The 22,665-nt window shown below is 43.8% G+C and overlaps 1 protein-coding gene across 1 annotated transcript in view; it reads left to right on the forward strand.

Annotated features, from left to right (window-relative positions):
* Positions 1-22,665, forward strand: part of WDR41 (WD repeat domain 41) — a 497,424-nt gene that overhangs the window by 372,890 nt on the left and 101,869 nt on the right. Inside the window, exon 10 of the mRNA XM_078675219.1 lies at positions 5,916-6,037. Coding sequence (XP_078531345.1) covers positions 5,916-6,037 — 122 coding nt within the window. The remainder of the gene's footprint in view (positions 1-5,915; positions 6,038-22,665) is intronic.

Raw genomic sequence — 22,665 nt, forward strand, 5'->3', positions numbered from 1 at the left:
GCTTTACAGGTAAATCGCAACTCTTGAAAATGATAACCAACTTGCAGAAATTGGTGGAGATATGATTCCACATATTTTAAAATTGATGTTATAGTATTTGCACGCCGTAGAGCTGGTATTGCATCTTCCAATTAGCAAGCGGAAGTCCCGCTGCCCTTGTAATTAGAGCCTCCTTTCTGTTTCGGGGCCACATTTTGACAACCGAAATAAAGTGCCTTTTTTATTCACACTATTTTACCTTACCCAATTTCGAGTGTTTTAGATGCCGCCCCCGCCGCAATTACACATTACATCGCATGCGTTGTAAAAGCGCATGCGATGTAATGGTATATGCGATGTAATGGTATGCGTGGTTTTACCACGCGTTGTAACATCACATGCGTTGTAATACATGCGATGTAAAAGCAACGCGTGGTAAAACCCGCGTTGTAATGGTTGTTTCCCCAGGAGGGATCATTCCTCCAATGACCTGTATGAGTTTAGTGAGGCAAACACCCAATGAAGAATTTTACTTTCATGAGAACTATGGTCTGTTGAATATTCGATATCAGTCATTTTCTTCCTGTGAACATCAGTTGATCACATGTAATGGTGTTGGCTCGGCAGTAAGTTTGATGGATTTCAAATAAAGGGTAATCAACCAAGTATTTGTTGAGATTATCATAGAGATAGTGAATAGAGTATAGGATTGTATAGTACCTGCACTGGCCTTAAACGCCTTAACAATGTTAAATATTATTTATTTGGGTATATTAAATACAGTTGTTAATTAAAATCTTAGGTGCATCTGTTAAAATTATAGAATCCCTGTGCTGTTTATGAATAAAGGCAGTTTTGTGGGACCAAAGTTAGACACCAAAGATTACATAGTGGATATTGTTTTTCAGAAAAGTTCTCTGGAAAAAATGCATCACCTCTCTGAGAATTGGTCAGCATTTGGATATTTTTTAGATATTTGTATATTAGGTACATTTTTAACTGCAGCAGCCGGCATTACTCGCGGGAGGCTCGTGTGGGGCGCACTGATTGCAGGAGGCCTTGATTGCAGGAAGGAGGGAAACAATTTAATAAAAATCATTTAGCCACTTTTATTTTTTACTTTTGAAATGTTCCCTTCTGCTGGGAATGAGACCTACACTTTCTTTTGGGAGAAACACAGCAGTAATTTACTTGTGCCTTGCAAGGAGACATTCTTCTGAACGTTGCTGCACTGATTGCAAAAAGGAACGCTGAGAAGTCAGGGTGAGTCGTCAGGAAGTCAATACAAACAGCAACGTCCGGCATGACTTGTGGGTAGGGGCGGACGGGGGGGGGGGGAAGGTGGGTAATGGAGGGGGGTCGCGATTGGGGGACGGATGGAAAAAATGAAATCACTTAACCTTGCCGCCATTCGGTCCCGTGTCGCTGCTCCTGCTCTTCTAATTCCGATTTCAAGAACAGGAAGCAGGCAGCCAGGCCCCCTCCCCTAAGCCAATCACAGCGCTGCAATCGCAGTATTGCGATTGGTCTGAGCAGGCTGGAGGGGTGGGCATGTTCTCCATGCAGGTTGTAATGCAGCTTGCATGGCGAACAGGAGAGTGCCCATGACTATTTGGGCGGCCCGAGTGGGCCGACCAACCAGTCACTGCTCATTTTTAGGAGTAGGCAAACTACTCCTCCACTGCTCTGCTCACAGAGCAAAGCAGCCCTGCCCACCCGCCGCAAAAGCAGCCAAACATAAAATGATAATAACCAAAAGTAATTATCGCTATATGTTTTTGCTTCTGCACTGCTTGAAAGCAGTGGGGCAACGCTCCTCCACCATAGCGGAGGAGACGCATCTGGTTTTCAAGTGAACTTTCGTAAGCAGTACAATGCCCTCTTATTTCAAGAGTTAAAAGGGAGGCTGACTGATTTAGGGATGAACTAAATAAATAATTTTTAGCTATTATTCCACCTGAGAATAAAAAGTTTTATAGACTCAGTAAAGTCCCTTCAGAAGAGCAATAAAGTGACACAATTACGTAGTCTGTGATCCGTTTAGATCCAGGAGTATTGGAATAGAAACTTGTATGACTTCCTCTCCCTCGAAATGTAAATCCAGACTATGGCCATGGTCTAATACATTGGTCTAATACTAAGACTGTGAAGGAATTTAATAATGTGTTAGCCCCTGGGTGAGGCTTTGAATTCCCCACAGTTAAAGACTTCCAGCACCGCTATGCAGGCGGAGTCGATGCATAGGCACAGTCTCTGAAATTCTTGCCCAAAAGGGAACCACTAAAGTATATAAAAAATGACGGATGGAATGCTTGACTTAACCTCAGACAATGGTTTCCTTGCTCCCAGGCGCAGAGATACTCCTCCGGGAGTTTATTCAAGCGCGTTACAAACCCGCAAATAAATAAATGGTAATTACTCAGGCTGCATTCCAGTTCATCTTTCTTTTGCACACCATGCCCCCTCGGTTTAGGCTCAGCTATATGTAAATCAGTCTTGACCCTGCTCCAATGGAAACAGTCCAGCCAGTACTGCCAAGCCAGGTCCCCCCTGAACTGTAACACAAGCAACCCAGGGACAGTTTCGCCCTTGTTATAGACTTATCAGCTGGGCGTAGGTTGGTTCAAGTGACAGTGTGCATGGGTCCCATGTCTGGGCATACCCGCTCCACTTAGGGGGACAAAAAGTATGTCACCCTAGGTGGGACGCATGTGCCCAGCCATGGGTCCTGTGCACACTGTGTCAGTGGGACCAAGCTGTACCCAGCTGATGAGTATATAAGAATGGTGACAGCAGTCCTGTGTTGTTTCTGTTCTGGTTCAGAGAGGACCTGGCTTGGCAGTTCGGGATCGTCTATTCAAATTGGAGCATGGTAAAAACTAATTTGCAAATAGTTGGGTCCAAACTGAGGTGCATGGTGTGCATAAATAACGATGGACTGGGATGCATCCCGAGTGGCTGAGACTTATTAAAGTATTCCATCCATCACCTTATTGTAAAATGTAATAGGGAACCACAGAAAAAGATAAGATTATTATAAAGAGCAGCAAAAGAAATCTGATTGCAACGCTGATGAAGGGCTTTGAAGTGAACCTAGAACTAAATGATCCCAAGCTTGTATCCCATCAGCAACGACTGGAAGTAGTGTAGCTCGGTTTGCAAAACAGAAAATCTGCCATTTAAGTCACAACTCCACTGCAAACCCATAAATAACAAGAGGAAACAGTATGTGACAATTTATTTAAAACAGTGGTTGAACAACTGCCATTCATGCTGTGGTCGATTAAACCCTTTAAAGGTATACAGAAAGAAATGTCAATGGTTAGATGAAGAGAGGGAAGCGGTGAAACGGTGGGAGAACAACAACATTCCCACTTTTGTCTAGGCATAGGTGGTAGGACATCTTCAATATGATAGCAGGCACGCACAACCACAGCGAGATGGACAGTATTTCAAGAGGGGCCTATATAACTATCACGACAGCACTACTGGAGTTGGCAGGCACCAAAAAACGAATTTCAAACTTTCTACAAGACGCTAGTACACGACAGAGGGAGGGAGGTAGATTTGGCTCCTGAGAGATGGTCAGGAGACTGCCCTGAGCCACTGTCAGACACTGACTGGAATAAAGCATGTACATGCCGTTCCATTATCTCCACAAAGCCTGCATCACAAGGAAAAAGCTTGCCCAAATATACCCCGAAAGGTGTCTGCGTGCGAAAGCTGTGGACCTCAAAATGCGGACTTCTTACACACGGCTGAGGCTTGTTGATAGATCTCTGAATTCGGACACAGGATGAATGAGGGTTTACAGAGGGCAACAGGAACACAGAAGATCTAGCAGAGCCGGCCGAAATGCTAGCATCACGAACTAACCCTCCAGACAGTAGGCCTCCTCAGAAAGCATAATAGAAACAATTCTAAGAGATTGCCTAATTTAAAAAAAGAAATAGGTAAACAATACAGCCATCGGCGAACAAAAAAGTTACATTAATAAGAAAAATTTCTGGTAATGTTCGCAGACCACTTGTTCTTCGATCCCAGGTTTGTCACCACAACCATTTGATGGCAGGATAGGCCATATTATGTATTTATCTATCTATCTATCTATCTATCTATCTATCTATCTATCTATCTATCTATCTATCTATCTATCTATCTATCTATCTATCTATCTACCAGCGTAATGCAGATAGCAGCAGTACAAATGCCCTATCCTCACAAGTCGGGTGTAGCGCAGGTAGTACAAGTATAAGCTTCCCACGTGCAAGCACACACATACCCACGCTATAGCATGGACAGTAGCTCTACAAGCTTACCTCCAGTTCACTAAAAAGTTACGCTAATGGCATCAGCAGTGCATTGTTAGATACGCTCATCTCGGTACTGGTTCACTTGTCACACTCAGCATTCCAATAGTGCCCATGGGCGGCTGTGCTGGGCCATCGTGAGGGTTGTATAAGCAATGCTGATCTGTATCCAGGAGCAGTGCAGGTAGGCATGTGTTTTGTGGTGGTAGCACAATGCTGGCAGTCACCTAGTAAAGAGTCAGCGTCCATACGCTTGTGTTACTGTCACAACCCTAAAGCAGGGTGAGCAGCACGTAGATACTGCACCACAGCTACATGCGTCCCCTCAAGCTTTCAGCCTATGAACAACTTGCCAGCTTTTCTACAGCCAATACCAAGCCATGTTGCAGTCTCCTAGGTCCTATCAACATTACGGAACTGGCAAGAGCTCCCCACCATTCCAAGGTGCCACACTATACCACCACCAAGAAATTATTTCTGCAAACGTGTTTGCTTTAAACACACCATACCAGAAGCTCTAGACCTGCTTCTAGTAATCACTAGCTAAAATATGTTTAATAAAGTAGGTATTTCGATTCTAATGTGTGATTCGGCATCTTCCAACCGTTTTAGAAGTTAGATAGTAAACCGTTCCTTACACCGAGGTACATGCCCTATTAGCTGTAAGGGAGAGGTGGTGCCAGGAAGTGGGGACGGGGGGGGCAATGCCGGAAGTGAACACAGCGTTCATGCAGTTTCAAAATGGTAGTATGCATTTGCTTAAAGGAATGTCAGGACTGTTTTTCAGGAGGGTTACAGATTTCACAGGAGGACACGAAATAAGTGAGGAAAGATACAGAGATGCTGTACTCTTCTTTGCCCTAGTCCTCTCTTAAAAGTGCCCATTTTGCACCTGCACTGTCCAGATGTACTGATCTCTGTCAGATCAAAGGGGGTGAACATTACTGCTATGCACAATGGAAACAAAAGGGGAAAAAAGATTTTGAAAAATTACAAGAACTTACGAAGCATTTGGGGAAGAGCGCTGTGAGATGAAATAACTGAGAATTCCAGAACTGTGCCCAGTATGTAGCATTATAGAACAAGAAAATATCCACATGCAAACATATGTCAAGAAATTGCGATAGGGCAACATCGACCACATGCACAGATATATGACACTTTGCTATCCTTTGCTTCATTCCCTCACCCCACCAGTCCCAGTACTGAGTTAAGCATCTTTCTTCACCCGTTTCCGGAGGCTGGTGGTGCGACTCATACCACAGCTATGGGAAACTGAAATTAACATTTTTAAGGACGTTTCACAATTTCTGAGTAGTCTTTTCTGTGCAAAGATCATCATTCAGATGCCTCAATTTATGCCATTAAAGGGTGTCCTCCTTTGTAACAGCAACAGATTGAGAAATATGCTGTCAGTATTTAGTATAACTTTTTTTGTGGATGTCAAGAGTAAAAATAACTTTTACACTATACATAAATACTTCGATTTGGAATCATTATTTGTCTTTCTCACGTCTTTGTTCATAATGTGTTTTCCTGAATTCGTTGTAGTTGGTTTTCTGTTTAGAGACCTGTATGCTGTTTGATTTATGCTTTTTCAAAACTTCTTATTACATTTCTCCCCAGTTAGTTTTTGCAGCTGTTGGAAGAGGCATATACATCTACAACATTCAAATGAAGCGTGTGATTGCCTGCAGGAGTTTAGCCCATGACTCGAACCTATTGCATATCGCAAAACTTCCAAACAGGTAAAAGAGATCTCATTAAAGATAACAATGTGTTTTTTTAATAACAAGACATGTACTAACATCTTTTAATACTGACTGTTAAATGAAAAAGTGGCAGGAAGCTTTGTCTTGGGTCAAGCATTTGTAGGTTTTGCCTGAACAGCGAGCATGCGTTGACTGTGAAATCTATTGTTAATATAAAAAAAGCTTAAAAACTGGCTTAGAGTCCTCCCATTACTTACCAATACTTACCATTTGTTGACTTCCACGTCACTCTCATTTCCTTGCTTCTTACTGGTCACGTTCCTGGCAGCTGTTCACTTTGTCCTGCATTTTTCTTGGCGTTTCAAACTCTGCTGTGGAGTGTGGACCTATTACAGTTTCCTGTTTGCGGACAGTTTACTTTCACTGGCTATGCGCTGCTCCGGGTATTTTCTCTTTAATTTGTGTCATGCACTCTTAAAGAGTGCATGGCACTGTACGGTCTCCCCACCCTTGTTCTGCAGCTCCCTCGTGTTGTGTACACCTCCCATGCCCTCCTCTAGCTGTCCATAGTTTTTTCTTCCTCTCACACTCAGTAACATAGTAGACTTTACATCCCACCCTAGCCAACCTCACCTCAAGCTCGTCTGGATCAGGCTAATTTGAAGCAGGGTTGTCACGGAGGTAGTCCGGAGAGAAGCAAATGTTGGCTACATGACCACATCAGAGTTCTATCACGGCGTACAGCAGCATGATCTCCTCCATCAGCGTTGCCGATTTACCCACAACAGTTTGCTGTATTTTTCTGGAGGTAGAGCCCTCAAGTTTCCCCATACCAGTCACAAGCACCTCTTCCATTCCTCAGTATGTGCTTAACATTTTGACACTTAAAATCCCGAATCTATGCAACGTAAAAATTAGCTCAACATACTAAGTGTATAGTACTGATTTGGCTGTGGAAGGGTGAATGGCTTCAATTAGCACTCAACCCACCTATCTGTCTCGGTCTTTGCAGGTGACGTTATGTGTACATCGGAGGAAGTGATGGGCTGTGTCCTTCAGCACAAGAACATCACACCCAAACCACCGATGACGTTTAGATTAATGACTGTTTGCTTTCTTTTTTTTCCTGTTGAAAAGGGTACATAGACGCAATGAGCTGCAGCCCCACGTGTACTCATCTTCCAGAGAGACTGGCTCCTCATTGTGTGCCCACAGCTATACTTAGAACATGCGTTGGCAAAGCCAATAGGTTTCGCCTTTTGAAGATCTATTAGCTTAGTCAATTTTTTCAAAGATGTATTGCACAGCATGCTATGATGTGGCTAGCGCTGACTGCATCATAGCAGCTTATTTCCTGTGCATGATATAATAAAGATGCCAACAAGGGAATTTATTCTAGATTAAATCGCAGGAGATTGATCGCATAGTTGTTTGTGTTTCTGATCAACTTAATTAAATTAATACCTGCTATTATTGTGGTTTGTCCCACTAGTTTGGACACAATAATCAATACTTGAGAAAAAGAAAAGCTACACGGGTATTATGTTTGTTAAACAATATCTGTTTATATATGTTTGTTTTAAAAGGGTACTGTTACAATAAATAAAAAATTCATCAAAGACAAATGGATTTAGAAATAAATGAATTGTTCTTCTCATCCACTTGCGTTGTAGTCCACTCTTAATCAATAAGTAACAATGAATCTTGCACAACCTCAAACAATGATTCGGTTTGTCTGAATTATTTCAACTTCAAAGATGTGGACAAAAAAGTCGAAGTTTCGGCCTTGTAGTTGTTACATCCTTAAGGCCATCCTCAGGACAATTCAATCTTTAGAGAGTAGAGACCCCCTGTGAAAGATACAACAATCATTATGTTACCTTTCAATATAAAAGTTAAAAAACCTTTATTTTGTGTACCGTGTGCTAATAGAGCTATTAGGCTCCTTCTGATGCATATTTTAAAAGATCAACTCTATACATTAATACATGAATTGATTAACTAGAGTATTGTTTGTATTCAATTTCTCAATTTGGAACATACTGCTTGCTTTACACAAATGTAACCAAATCTTTTTGAATAGTACAAAGAATAGGTCAAATCTGGTTGTGAGTGGTTGTTACCTACTGCTGGTATCACTCACTGGCTAACCTGTTTGAGACACAATAGAGTACTGCCATTACTTGCTCATATTTCAGTCAATGTTGACATCCTGGCTGATGCCTAGCTTCTATTGTAGCAAGATAGATGTATTCCTATCGATACCCACTTCTTTCGTGAATCATAAATAGTCTTTGATTTTAATAGATTGTCTTTGGGAGACCTCCTCCTATTCATGGGTTTTTCCCTGTGTATTTATACAACCGATACCTGTGTGTTATCTGGATCGAGCCTGTTCCGGGGGGGGGCTAAACAATTCACCCAATCCACCAGAAAGAACAGGTTCTCATTCAATCTGAATGTTAAAAGACATTGTGCTCATTAATCTCATGAAGTTAGAAAATGTTACCTATTCTTGAAGAATACTCGGACAAGAAAAGATGATGGAACCTGTGTTCGTAATTTCAAGCGACCTATCAAAAAAGAACAGGTTCTAATTACACATATATGTCTAGTGAGAAAGTACCCTACATTGTACTCATATATAGGCCAAAGTCGGAACAATTACCTTCTCTTGTGGAATGTTTGCACCAGAAAAGATGTTGGAGCGAGCGTTTTGAATCAGCGTCTCCACAGCGAATCTAAAGAGACGAATTCGTTCAGTTATGACATACTTGTATTAGCTGGATAAATCACAGTTCTACTCTCAGAGAATATTTGTATTAGCTTATACCCTGCTTAGAGTATCCACCTTGGCTTTAACTTAATAACACAATAGCCGATGCAGATCCTCGGCTAATGACTACTGTGTTCACAACTATGTTTAGGCGGCTTACTTCTAATTCGAAAAAATATATATATATCTGTATGTTTGCACTTAGAGACTTGATCTTAATGTCGTTCTCATTGTGCATACGGAAATCGCTAAATTATTTGGCAGCAAAGACCATAGCTTCTATACAATTTAATTCACGTCTTATCGTTTGGCGTTTAGAGTCAGGGCTTCCCCTTACTGGGATTTAGATCTCTAATTACAAATATTTACACTACTCTAGTTACAAAACATTTAAACATTTAAAGAAGGGACTAGTCTGTCACACTTACTTGTTCTAAATCCAAATTTTTCGAAGCTGCCTCAATCGTGGCGTAGTCTCGCGAGAAAGTAACTCAGCTCTGACACGCCTAGCATCCGTTTATATACCTGCTAACTCCCGCCTTGCTGATGGTGTCTAGATAAGTCTAACTACTCCAGCGGCCATCTTACAGTGGCGTTCTCGATATGGAGACTACTCTCCTCATTTTTAATAGACAGATTCCTAAATTCAAATACCGACCTAGAGGCATTCTTTGTTTCAAACCTTTGGCATATTAATTCGCCTTGTTTAAGTTACAATTTAGATAACATCAATAATTAAGTAAAATATTAAGTCGTATCAGTGTAATTTGCTAAAGTTTGCTGCATATTTAAACTGCATATTCCTACTAAATTATCAATGGTCCGTATTTTTGAATTAAGTGACTGTAATCTTTAATGGTTGTCATATTTCACACATTATAGATTCTGCGTACATCTTTACTGTCGCTTAAATATGCGCTCACAATATAAAAGAGAAGATGTAAAAACATTGCGAAGTGCACTTCAATTACATGGAGACTTTATAGATACTTTACTATTAGGGATATTTTCAAGCATACTGAACAACATTCTGAAGTTTGCTAGATGTATATATCGCATAGTGGCGAGTCTAGACATAATGAAAACAACTGGTTGATACAATAATTTCACGAAACAATATCTATCTTGCTATTTTATGTATGGGTATTGATGTTATCTCTCAAATCACATAGATTACCCACCTCTCAGCACCGATGCTGCGCACAATCTAGTTTCTGTTGTAAGGTCTAATATTTATTAATACATAATGGAAACTTTGTGAGCCTAATCCAGAACTTCTAGTATTGAATTGAAAATCATCTGAGACATGCCAATGTATGCCAGTCTGTAGAGGAATATAGACCTTGTTTGATGCTATTAGCCGCCTCTATCCAGCGATTTTCTTTCATGGTTAAATTCTGATCAACATTTTTCTGCCTGACGGTGGGTTTCACCACTTCAATGATCCACCAATCCATTTCCTTCTCGCTGTGTTTTAGAGTCTTATAATGCTCAACCAATGGTGCATTCTCAACATTACAGCGTATCCGTGATTGGTGCTGTAATATTCTTTGCTTTGCCATCTGTGTTGTTTTCCCGATGTATGTTAAATCGCAAGGACATTTCACACAATATACCACGTTAGTGGTTCTACAATTGGAGAATTGTTTAAGCTCTGTCACCTTGCCATTTAGCGTAAAAGACTTAATGTTCCTGGTGGTTGCACATGCCATGCACTGATTGCATTTATAATGACCCCTGATGGGTGTCTATTGTCTCATGTTCTCCACAATGTTTGTGTTGCTCTGTTGGTCATAGGCTCGAACCAGTTTGTCCCTGAGAGTTTGGCCACGTTTAAACGCAAACATAGGTTTAGCTTGTAACTCTGGGAGACATTTTAATCGGGACCAGTTCTTTGTCATTTAATTTTTTTAACTGTTGTGTCATGGTCCCAAAGGTGGTAACACAAACTAATGCTTTTGTTTCTGTCTTCTCTTTTATTTCTAGAAGGGCTTCCCGGTTGTTATACTATGCCCTTTTTAAGGAGGTCTTTAGGAGCTTATTTGGATAGCCCCTTGCTGCTAGTTTGACCTTTAGCTTTTTTGCTTCATAGAAATAATCAGTGCGTTTTGTGCAATTGCGCCTTAGTCTAAGGAATTGCCCAAAGGGCAACCCATCTCTAAGCGCCTTGGGATGATGGCTTGTGTATTTTAAAAGCGTGTTCCTCGCTGTTGGTTTTGTATAGAGAGTGGTATAGAGTGTATTGTTTTCCCCTGATTTGATAGTTATATTTAGGAAATTCATCTCCTTTGAGTCTTTTTCCATTGTGAATCTGAGATGAGGATTTCTATCATTGAGCCATTGGTGAAATTGAACCAAAAGCTCAATAGAGCCCTTCCAAATCAAAAATATATAATCGAAATATCTAAGCCAGCAGGAAATGTTGGCTAGATATGGATTGAGTGAATTTCTGACATGTTGTTCTTCAAAATTGGCCGCATAAATATTTGCTATATCGTGGGCATATACAGCCCCCATTGCTACCCCTTTAAGCTGTTTGTAAAAGGTTCTTTCAAACAGAAAAAAATTCTCACAAAGGGAGATCTTAATGCAGTCGATCACACAATCTGTCGGTACATTATGGGGAATAGGACGCGTATTCAATAGTTCTTCAAGAAGACTCAAGGCTTCCGATTGTGGGATATTTGAATATAAACTTTCTATATCCATAGTGACCATTATCTCTTTTGTTTGATCAAAAAAATTATGTTCTAGTTTATTAATCACAGCAGTGGTGTCTCTGATGTAACTACTTGCACCAACTGCAAATGGTCTGATGAAAAAATCTGAATACTCGGCTAACGGTTTCAGCAGAGAGTTGCAACCCGAAACTATGGGCCTGCCTGGTGGTTTTTCTGCATCTTTGTGCACTTTAGGGAGGATGTAAATTGCTGGAATGGTGGGTGCCTGATTGATCAGAAAAGAAGCTTCCTTCTCGCTCAGCCAACCACCATCCAGTCCCCTTTTGCTTAATGCAGCTATCTCTTTTTCTAGTCTTCTTGAAGGATCTGTTGTTAACCGTTGGTAATTGGTCTCAATATTGAGTTGTTTCAGCATTTTTATTCTGTATGACTCTTGATCCCAGAGGACAATCCCTCCGCCCTTATCTGCTGGTTTGATTAGGGTGTTTTTTAGGGATTGTAAGTTCTTAAGAGCTAAAAATTCCTCCTTATTGACATTGTTTTTACAAAAGAATGGTTTTTGAAAGAGATTTTCAGTCTGGATCAGGGGTACTCAAAGTACGGCCCGCGGGCCAGTAGCGGCCCGGCAATCCTTCCCTGGCGGCCCGCGGAGCTTGAGACACATCGCACCTGTGTGTGCTGTGTGTGTGTGTTTTTTTTTTTTACTTCAGCAAACACCTCGCTGAGCAGCAGTGCGAGTCAGAGACACTGCTCTGTGGGGGCCCGGGCGATTCCAGCCACAGTCAAGAGTGGAGCTGCAGGGGCGCTAAGAGGTGAACAAAGCCTCATTAACAAACAAATGGTTTTTTAAAGACGTGTTAAGTACTGGGGTGCCCGGGAGGCTGTGTCAGCCAGGCTGACGCACAGGGGAGAGGGGGCGGGGGGTGGGAGGGGGGAGGTGAGAGGACAGCAGGAACTGAGAGCTGGGTGAGGTGGGAGGGCAGCGCAGGGAGTGAGAGCCCGGGTGAGGGAGGTGGAGGGCAGAGCAGGGAGGAGTGAGAGCCCGGGTGAGGGAGGTGGAGGGCAGAGCAGGGAGTGAGAGCCCGGGTGAGGGAGGTGGAGGGCAGCGCAGGGAGTGAGAGCCCGGGTGAGGGAGGTGGAGGGCAGCAGGGAGTGAGAGCCTGGGTGAGGGAGGTGGAGGGCAGCAGGGAGTGAGAGCCTGGGTGAGGGAGGTGGAAGGCAGCAGGGAGTGAGAGCCTGGGTGAGGGAGGTTGAGGGCAGAGCAGGGAGTGAGAGCCCGGGTGAGGGAGGTGGAGGGCAGAGCAGGGAGGAGTGAGAGCCCGGGTGAGGGAGGTGGAGGGCAGAGCAGGGAGTGAGAGCCCCCGGGTAAGGGAGGTGGACGGCAGAGCAGGGAGTGAGAGCCCGGGTGAGGGAGGTGGAGGGCAGAGCAGGGAGGAGTGAGAGCCCGGGTGAGGGAGGTGGAGGGCAGAGCAGGGAGGAGTGAGAGCCCGGGTGAGGGAGGTGGAGGACAGAGCAGGGAGTGAGAGCCCGGGTGAGGGAGGTGGAGGGCAGCAGGGAGTGAGGCCTGGGTGAGGGAGGTGGAAGGCAGCAGGGAGTGAGAGCCTGGGTGAGGGAGGTGGAGGGCAGAGCAGGGAGGGAGAGCCCGGGTGAGGGAGGTGGAGGGCAGAGCAGGGAGGAGTGAGAGCCCGGGTGAGGGAGGTGGAGGGCAGAGCAGGGAGGAGTGAGAGCCCGGGTGAGGGAGGTGGAGGGCAGAGCAGGGAGTGAGAGCCCGGGTGAGGGAGGTGGAGGGCAGAGCAGGGAGGAGTGAGAGCCTGGGTGAGGGAGGTGGAGGGCAGAGCAGGGAGTGAGAGCCCGGGTGAGGGTGGTGGAGGGCAGAGCAGGGAGGAGTGAGAGCCCGGGTGAGGGAGGTGGAGGGCAGAGCAGGGAGGAGTGAGAGCCCGGGTGAGGGCGGTGGAGGGCAGAGCAGGGAGTGAGAGCCTGGGTGAGGGAGGTGGAGGGCAGCAGGGAGTGAGAGCCTGGGTGAGGGAGGTGGAGGGCAGCAGGGAGTGAGAGCCTGGGTGAGGGAGGTGGAGGGCAGCAGGGAGTGAGAGCCTGGGTGAGGGAGGTGGAGGGCAGAGCAGGGAGTGAGAGCCCGGGTGAGGGAGGTGGAGGGTAGAGCAGGGAGTGAGAGCCCGGGTGAGGGAGGTGGAGGGTAGAGCAGGGAGTGAGAGCCCGGGTGAGGGAGGTGGAGGGCAGAGCAGGGAGGAGTGAGAGCCCGGGTGAGAGAGGTGGAGGGCAGAGCAGGGAGGAGTGAGAGCCCGGGTGAGGGAGGTGGAGGGCAAAGGAGGGAGTGAGAGCCGGGTGAGGTGACAGAGGGCAGCAGGGAGTAAGAGCCGGGTGTTGTGAGACAGATGGAGATAGAGACAGATAAAGACATATAGAGACAGATAGAGGCAGATAGAGGCAGAGACAGGGACAGACGGAGCTAGATAGGGTCAGAGACAGGGACAGACGGAGACAGACAGCGATAGAGACAGACAGCGATAGAGACAGACAGCGATAGAGACAGACAGAGACAGAGAGAGAGAGACAGACAGAGAGAGACAGAGGGAGAGAGGGAGACAGACATAGGAAGGGATGGAGACAGACTGAGAGAGACAGACAGAGGGAGACAGAGGGAGAGAGGGAGAGAGAGAGACAGACAAAGGGAGGGAGACAGACAGAGGGAGGGAGACAGACAGAGGGAGGGAGACAGACAGAGGGAGGGAGACAGACAGAGGGAGGGAGACAGACAGAGGGAGGGATGGAGACAGAGGGAGACAGACAGAGGGAGAGAGAGAGAGACAGACAGAGGGAGGGAGACAGACAGAGGGATGGAGACAGACAGAGGGATGAGACAGACAGAGGGAGGGATGGAGACAGAGGGAGGGATGGAGACAGAGGGAGAGAGGGAGAGAGAGAGACAGACAAAGGGAGGGAGACAGACAGAGGGAGGGAGACAGACAGGTAGGGAGACAGACAGAGGGAGGGAGACAGACGGAGGGAGACAGACAGAGGGAGGGAGACAGACAGAGAGAGGGAGACAGACAGAGGGAGGGATGGAGACAGAGAGGGAGACAGAGGGAGGGAGACAGACAGAGGGAGGGAGACAGACAGAGGGAGAGAGAGAGAGAGACAGACAGAGGGAGGGAGACAGACAGAGGGAGGGAGACAGACAGAGGGAGGGAGACAGACAGAGGGAGGGAGACAGACAGAGGGAGGGAGACAGACAGAGGGAGGGAGACAGACAGAGGGAGGGAGACAGACAGAGGGAGGGAGGGAGACAGAGGGAGGGAGACAGACAGAGGGAGGGAGACAGACAGAGGGAGGGAGGGAGACAGACAGAGGGAGGGAGGGAGACAGACAGAGGGAGGGAGACAGACAGACAGAGGGAGGGAGACAGACAGACAGAGGGAGGGAGACAGACAGAGGGAGGGAGACAGACAGAGGGAGGGAGACAGACAGAGGGAGGGAGACAGACAGAGGGAGAGAGACAGACAGAGGGAGAGAGACAGACAGAGGGAGAGGGAGACAGAGGGAGAGAGGGAGAGAGAGAGACAGACAGAGGGAGGGAGACAGACAGAGGGAGGGAGACAGACAGAGGGAGGGAGACAGACAGAGGGAGACAGAGAGAGGGAGGGAGACAGACAAAGGGAGGGAGACAGACAGAGGGAGGGAGACAGACAAAGGGAGGGAGACAGACAAAGGGAGGGAGACAGACAGAGGGAGGGAGACAGACAGAGGGAGGGAGACAGACAGAGGGAGGGATGGAGACAGAGGGAGGGATGGAGACAGAGAGGGAGACCGAGGGAGACAGACAGAGGGAGGGAGAGAGAGAGACAGACAGAGGGAGGGAGACAGACAGAGGGAGGGAGACAGATGAAGGGAGGGAGACAGAGGGAGGGAGGGAGACAGAGGGAGGGAGAGGGATAGAGGGAGGGAGAGGGATAGAGGGAGACAGACAGAGGGAGATAGACAGAGGGAGGGAGACAGAGGGACAGAGGGAGGGAGACAGAGGGCGACAGACAGAGGGAGACAGACAGACAGACAGAGACAGAGAGGGAGGGAGACGGAGGGAGGGAGGGAGACTGACAGAGGGCAGACGGAGGGAGGGAGACAGAGGGAGATGGACAGTGGGACACAGAGGGAGACAGATGGAGGGAGACGGACAGAGGGAAGGAAAGAGAGGGAGGGAGACAGAGAGAAAAAGAGAGGTAAGACAGAGAGAGAGAGATATAGGAGGGAGGGAGAGATAGGGAGATAGGGAGATAGGGAGAGAGAGAGAGAGAGAGAGAGAGAGAGAGAGAGAGAGAGAGAGAGAGAGAGAGAGAGAAAGAGAGATGTGTGTGTATGCTGGTCTGTTGGCTCAGTGGATGAACGCGTCAGCTGCAGGTGCCTGTGTCCAACTTCATGGTCACAGTTTTTTTCTTTCTAGCCCCGCCCCCTCCCCCAGTGACCCCGCCCCCACCGGTGCGGCCCTCGGCCACAAACCACACTGTAAATTTGGCCCCCGAGAGAAAGTTTGTGAGTACCCATGGTCTGGATCAAGACTGCATTTCAAATGTTAGAATTTCTTACGCCACCAAGTTGTTTGGGGGAAAAAAGGTCGATGGATGGTGTAGAACTGTGATATCTTTGTCAGGATTTACTGGCTTATTCGCAAAAAAAATCCTAAGCCTGATGGTTCTGAAAAATCTGTATAATTCCAGTTTTGTTTGGAATTGGTTGTTCCTGTTGGTAGGCACAAAAGAGAGTCCAGCAGATAGTACTGATATCTCTGCTTCGCTTAACTGATGTTGTGAGAGATTGAAAATGGGGATGATCTTGTTTTCCTCCATTGAGTGCCTCTCTGTTTCTACCATTCGTAGTGTTGATTGCGTGTCTGTCTCTGCCCTGGTGTATATTGGTTGCGATACCAACCCCGTCTGGCACCTCGTGCTCTCCGAGGTGGTCCGGACCCTCTCCTGCCCTGACCTAAAAAAGGCTGCCTGGAGGTAGAAGGTTGTGGTTCGTAATGTTGCCTTTGGGGACCTGATGCAGTCTCTTCCCCGTCTGTGTCAGAACCGTTCTCTGAGAAGGTAATTCTCTTCTGTTGGTAATGATTTGAACTACCTTGATAGCTACCTTGACCCTGATAGCTACCTTTATTTTGGTAGTAATCTTTGTGTAGGTAGGGGTAGGTCCGTTCTTTATTGTACCTACGAATATCTTTTTGTAGTTTCTCAGTTTTCTTCTGAGCATTAAACTCTTCAAAATCTTTTATTGTTGAAGATACCTTCTCTAATAGAGTTTTAGCATTGGTTATATCAGTATTACTGGAGATCTTATTTTCCAAAATTTCTATTTCTTTAAGTAATAACTTGACTTGTCTGGATGCAGTTTCAATACTTAAAACCATCCATGTTCTGGAGCATTTATTCGCTGCAAAGCTGAATCCTGATTTAAATACATCATCATCTACAAAGATGATGGGAACATTCTTGATTTGCAAACCAGAAGGTATTATGTTGGAATTTAAGCAGGCTGTCAAGAATTTTGCATGCAGTTCTGTTCTAACCAACTTTTTTTTAAGGCGTTCTAGCTGATTTAGGTCTGATTCTTGAGGTAGATTGGTAACTGGACCTCTATTGCCTAGTAGTGAAGGTCCCAATGCTATTTGTATCACATATTCATCGGAATATGTTAAAGTCTCAGCTTCAGACATAAGGTGATTTTTTCTGAAGTTGTAATATTGTTTAAACCACCTGTTGAAGTGGCCCACAGTAGATAAGTATCTGCGCTAAATATAGTTTTAGAAGGGGTGGGTGACCCAATATACCCTTGCGAGCTTGGGCTAGTGTTTGATATAATAAAGATGCCAACAAGGGAATTTATTCTAGATTAAATCGCAGGAGATTGATCGCATAGTAGTTTGTGCTTCTGATCAACTTAATTAAATTAATACCTGCTATTATTGTGGTTTGTCCCACTAGTTTGGACACAATAATCAATACTTGAGAAAAAGAAAAGCTACACGGGTATTATGTTTGTTAAACAATATCTCTTTATATATGTTTGTTTTAAAAGGGTACTGTTACAATAAATAAAAAATTCATCAAAGACAAATGGATTTAGAAATAAATGAATTGTTCTTCTCATCCACTTGCGTTGTAGTCCACTCTTAATCAATAAGTAACAATGAATCTTGCACAACCTCAAACAATGATTCGGTTTGTCTGAATTATTTCAACTTCAAAGATGTGGACAAAAAAGTCGACGTTTCGGCCTTGTAGTTGTTACATCCTTAAGGCCATCCTCAGGACAATTCAATTTTTAGAGAGTAGAGACCCCCTGTGAAAGATACAACAATCATTATGTTACCTTTCAATATAAAAGTTAAAAAACCTTTATTTTGTGTACCGTGTGCTAATAGAGCTATTAGGCTCCTTCTGATGCATATTTTAAAAGATCAACTCTATACATTAATACATGAATTGATTAACTAGAGTATTGTTTGTATTCAATTTCTCAATTTGGAACATACTGCTTGCTTTACACAAATGTAACCAAATCTTTTTGAATAGTACAAAGAATAGGTCAAATCTGGTTGTGACTGGTTGTTACCTACTGCTGGTATCACTCACTGGCTAACCTGTTTGAGACACAATAGAGTACTGCCATTACTTGCTCATATTTCAGTCAATGTTGACATCCTGGCTGATGCCTAGCTTCTATTGTAGCAAGATAGATGTATTCCTATCGATACCCACTTCTTTTGTGAATCATAAATAGTCTTTGATTTTAATAGATTGTCTTTGGGAGACCTCCTATTCATGGGTTTTTCCCTGTGTATTTATACAACCGATACCTGTGTGTTATCTGGATCGAGCCTGTTCCGGGGGGGGGGGGGGCTAAACAATTCACCCAATCCACCAGAAAGAACAGGTTCTCATTCAATCTGAATGTTAAAAGACATTGTGCTCATTAATCTCATGAAGTTAGAAAATTTTACCTATTCTTGAAGAATATTCGGACAAGAAAAGATGATGGAACCTGTGTTCGTGATTTCAAGCGGCCTATCAAAAAAGAACAGGTTCTAATTACACATATATGTCTAGTGAGAAAGTACCCTACATTGTACTCATATATAGGCCAAAGTCGGAACAATTACCTTCTCTTGTGGAATGTTTGCACCAGAAAAGATGTTGGAGCGAGCATTTTGAATCAGCGTCTCTACAGCGACGAATTCGTTCAGTTATGACATACTTGTATTAGCTGGATAAATCACAGTTCTACTATCAGAGAATATTTGTATTAGCTTATACCCTGCTTAGAGTATCCACCTTGGCTTTAACTTAATAACACAATAGCCGATGCTGATCCTCGGCTAATGACTACTGTGTTCACAACTATGTTTAGGCGGCTTACTTCTAATTCGAAAAAATATATATATATCTGTATGTTTGCACTTAGAGACTTGATCTTAATGTCGTTCTCATTGTGCATACGGAAATCGCTAAATTATTTGGCAGCAAAGACCATAGCTTCTATACAATTTAGTTAACGTCTTATCGTTTCGCGTTTAGAGTCAGGGCTTCCCCTTACTGGGATTTAGATCTCTAATTACAAATATTTACACTACTCTAGTTACAAAACATTTAAAGAAGGGACTAGTCTGTCACACTTACTTGTTCTAAATCCAAATTTTTCGAAGCTGCCTCAATCGTGGCGTAGTCTCGCGAGAAAGTAACTCAGCTCTGACACGCCTAGCATCCGTTTATATACCTGCTAACTCCCGCCTTGCTGATGGTGTCTAGATAAGTCTAACTACTCCGGCGGCCATCTTACAGTGGCGTTCTCGATATGGAGACCATTCTCCTCATTTTTAATAGACAGATTCCTAAATTCAAATACCGACCTAGAGGCATTCTTTGTTTCAAACCTTTGGCATATTAATTCGCCTTGTTTAAGTTACAATTTAGATAACATCAATAATTAAGTAAAATATTAAGTCGTATCAGTGTATTTGCTAAAGTTTGCTGCATATTTAAACTGCATATTCCTACTAAATTATCAATGGTCCGTATTTTTGAATTAAGTGACTGTAATCTTTAATGGTTGTCATATTTCACACATTATAGATTCTGCGTACATCTTTACTGTCGCTTAAATATGCGCTCACAATATAAAAGAGAAGATGTAAAAACATTGCGAAGTGCACTTCAATTACATGGAGACTTAATAGATACTTTACTATTAGGGATATTTTCAATCATACTGAACAACATTCTGAAGTTTGCTAGATGTATATATCGCATAGTGGCGAGTCTAGACATAATGAAAACAACTGGTTGATGCAATAATTTCACAAAACAATATCTATCTTGCTATTTTATGTATGGGTATTGATGTTATCTCTCAAATCACATAGATTACCCACCTCTCAGCACCGATGCTGCGCACAATCTAGTTTCTGTTGTAAGGTCTAATATTTATTAATACATAATGGAAACTTTGTGAGCCTAATCCAGAACTTCTAGTATTGAATTGAAAATCATCTGAGACATGCCAATGTATGCCAGTCTGTAGAGGAATTTAGACCTTGTTTGATGCTATTAGCCGCCTCTATCCAGCGATTTTCTTTCATGGTTAAATTCTGATCAACATTTTTCTGCCTGACGGTGGGTTTCACCACTTCGATGATCCACCAATCCATTTCCTTCTCGCTGTGTTTTAGAGTCTTATAATGCTCAACCAATGGTGCATTCTCAACATTACAGCGTATCCGTGATTGGTGCTGTAATATTCTTTGCTTTGCCATCTGTGTTGTTTTCCCGATGTATGTTAAATCGCAAGGACATTTCACACAATATACCACGTTAGTGGTTCTACAATTGGAGAATTGTTTAAGCTCTGTCACCTTGCCATTTAGCGTAAAAGACTTAATGTTCCTGGTGGTTGCACATGCCATGCACTGATTGCATTTATAATGACCCCTGATGGGTGTCAATTGTCTCATGTTCTCCACAATGTTTGTGTTGCTCTGTTGGTCATAGGCTCGAACCAGTTTGTCCCTGAGAGTTTGGCCACGTTTAAACGCAAACATAGGTTTAGCTTGTAACTCTGGGAGACATTTTAATCGGGACCAGTTCTTTGTCATTTAATTTTTTTAACTGTTGTGTCATGGTCCCAAAGGTGGTAACACAAACTAATGCTTTTGTTTCTGTCTTCTCTTTTATTTCTAGAAGGGCTTCCCGGTTGTTATACCATGCCCTTTTTAAGGAGGTCTTTAGGAGCTTATTTGGATAGACCCTTGCTGCTAGTTTGACCTTTAGCTTTTTTGCTTCATAGAAATAATCAGTGCGTTTTGTGCAATTGCGCCTTAGTCTAAGGAATTGCCCAAAGGGCAACCCATCTCTAAGCGCCTTGGGATGATGGCTTGTGTATTTTAAAAGTGTGTTCCTCGCTGTTGGTTTTGTATAGAGAGTGGTATAGAGTGTATTGTTTTCCCCTGATTTGATAGTTATATCTAGGAAATTCATCTCCTTTGAGTCTTTTTCCATTGTGAATCTGAGATGAGGATTTCTATCATTGAGCCATTGGTGAAATTGAACCAAAAGCTCAATAGAGCCCTTCCAAATCAAAAATATATTATCGAAATATCTAAGCCAGCATGAAATGTTGGCTAGATATGGATTGAGTGAATTTCTGACATGTTGTTCTTCAAAATTGGCCACATAAATATTTGCTATATCGTGGGCATATACAGCCCCCATTGCTACCCCTTTAAGCTGTTTGTAAAAGGTTCTTTCAAACAGAAAAAAATTCTCACATAGGGAGATCCTAATGCAGTCGATCACACAATCTGTCGGTACATTATGGGGAATAGGACGCGTATTCAATAGTTCTTCAAGAAGACTCAAGGCTTCCGATTGTGGGATATTTGAATATAAACTTTCTATATCCATAGTGACCATTATCTCTTTTGTTTGATCAAAAAAATGATGTTCTAGTTTATTAATCACAGCAGTGGTGTCTCTGATGTAACTACTTGCACCAACTGCAAATGGTCTGATGAAAAAATCTGAATACTCGGCTAACGGTTTCAGCAGAGAGTTGCAACCCGAAACTATGGGCCTGCCTGGTGGTTTTTCTGCATCTTTGTGCACTTTAGGGAGGATGTAAATTGCTGGAATGGTGGGTGCCTGATTGATCAGAAAAGAAGCTTCCTTCTCGCTCAGCCAACCACCATCCAGTCCCCTTTTGCTTAATGCAGCTATCTCTTTTTCTAGTCTTCTTGAAGGATCTGTTGTTAACCGTTGGTAATTGGTCTCAATATTGAGTTGTTTCAGCATTTCTATTCTGTATGACTCTTGATCCCAGAGGACAATCCCTCCGCCCTTATCTGCTGGTTTGATTAGGGTGTTTTTTAGGGATTGTAAGTTCTTAAAAGCTAAAAATTCCTCCTTATTGAGATTGTTTTTACAAAAGAATGGTTTTTGAAAGAGATTTTCAGTCTGGATCAAGACTGCATCTCAAATGTTAGAATTTCTAACGCCACCAAGTTGTTTGGGGGAAAAAAGGTCGATGGATGGTGTAGAACTGTGATATCTTTGTCAGGATTTACTGGCTTATTCGCAAAAAAATTCCTAAGCCTGATGGTTCTGAAAAATCTGTATAATTCCAGTTTTGTTTGGAATTGGTTGTTCCTGTTGGTAGGCACAAAAGAGAGTCCAGCAGATAGTACTGAAATCTCTGCTTCGCTTAACTGATGTTGTGAGAGATTGAAAATGGGGATGATCTTGTTTTCCTCCATTGAGTGCCTCTCTGTTTCTACCATTCGTAGTGTTGATTGCGTGTCTGTCTCTGCCCTGGTGTATATTGGTTGCGATACCAACCCCGTCTGGCACCTCATGCTCTCCGAGGTGGTCCGGACCCTCTCCTGCCCTGACCTAAAAAAGGCTGCCTGGAGGTAGAAGGTTGTGGTTCGTAATGTTGCCTTTGGGGACCTGATGCAGTCTCTTCCCCGTCTGTGTCAGAACCGTTCTCTGAGAAGGTAATTCTCTTCTGTTGGTAATGATTTGAACTACCTTGATAGCTACCTTGACCCTGATAGCTACCTTGATTTTGGTAGTAATCTTTGTGTAGGTAGGGGTAGGTCCGTTCTTTATTGTACCTACGAATATCTTTTTGTAGTTTCTCAGTTTTCT

Source organism: Lissotriton helveticus, chromosome 2_1, assembly GCF_964261635.1.
Source record: "Lissotriton helveticus chromosome 2_1, aLisHel1.1, whole genome shotgun sequence".
Lineage (NCBI taxonomy): Eukaryota > Metazoa > Chordata > Amphibia > Caudata > Salamandridae > Lissotriton > Lissotriton helveticus.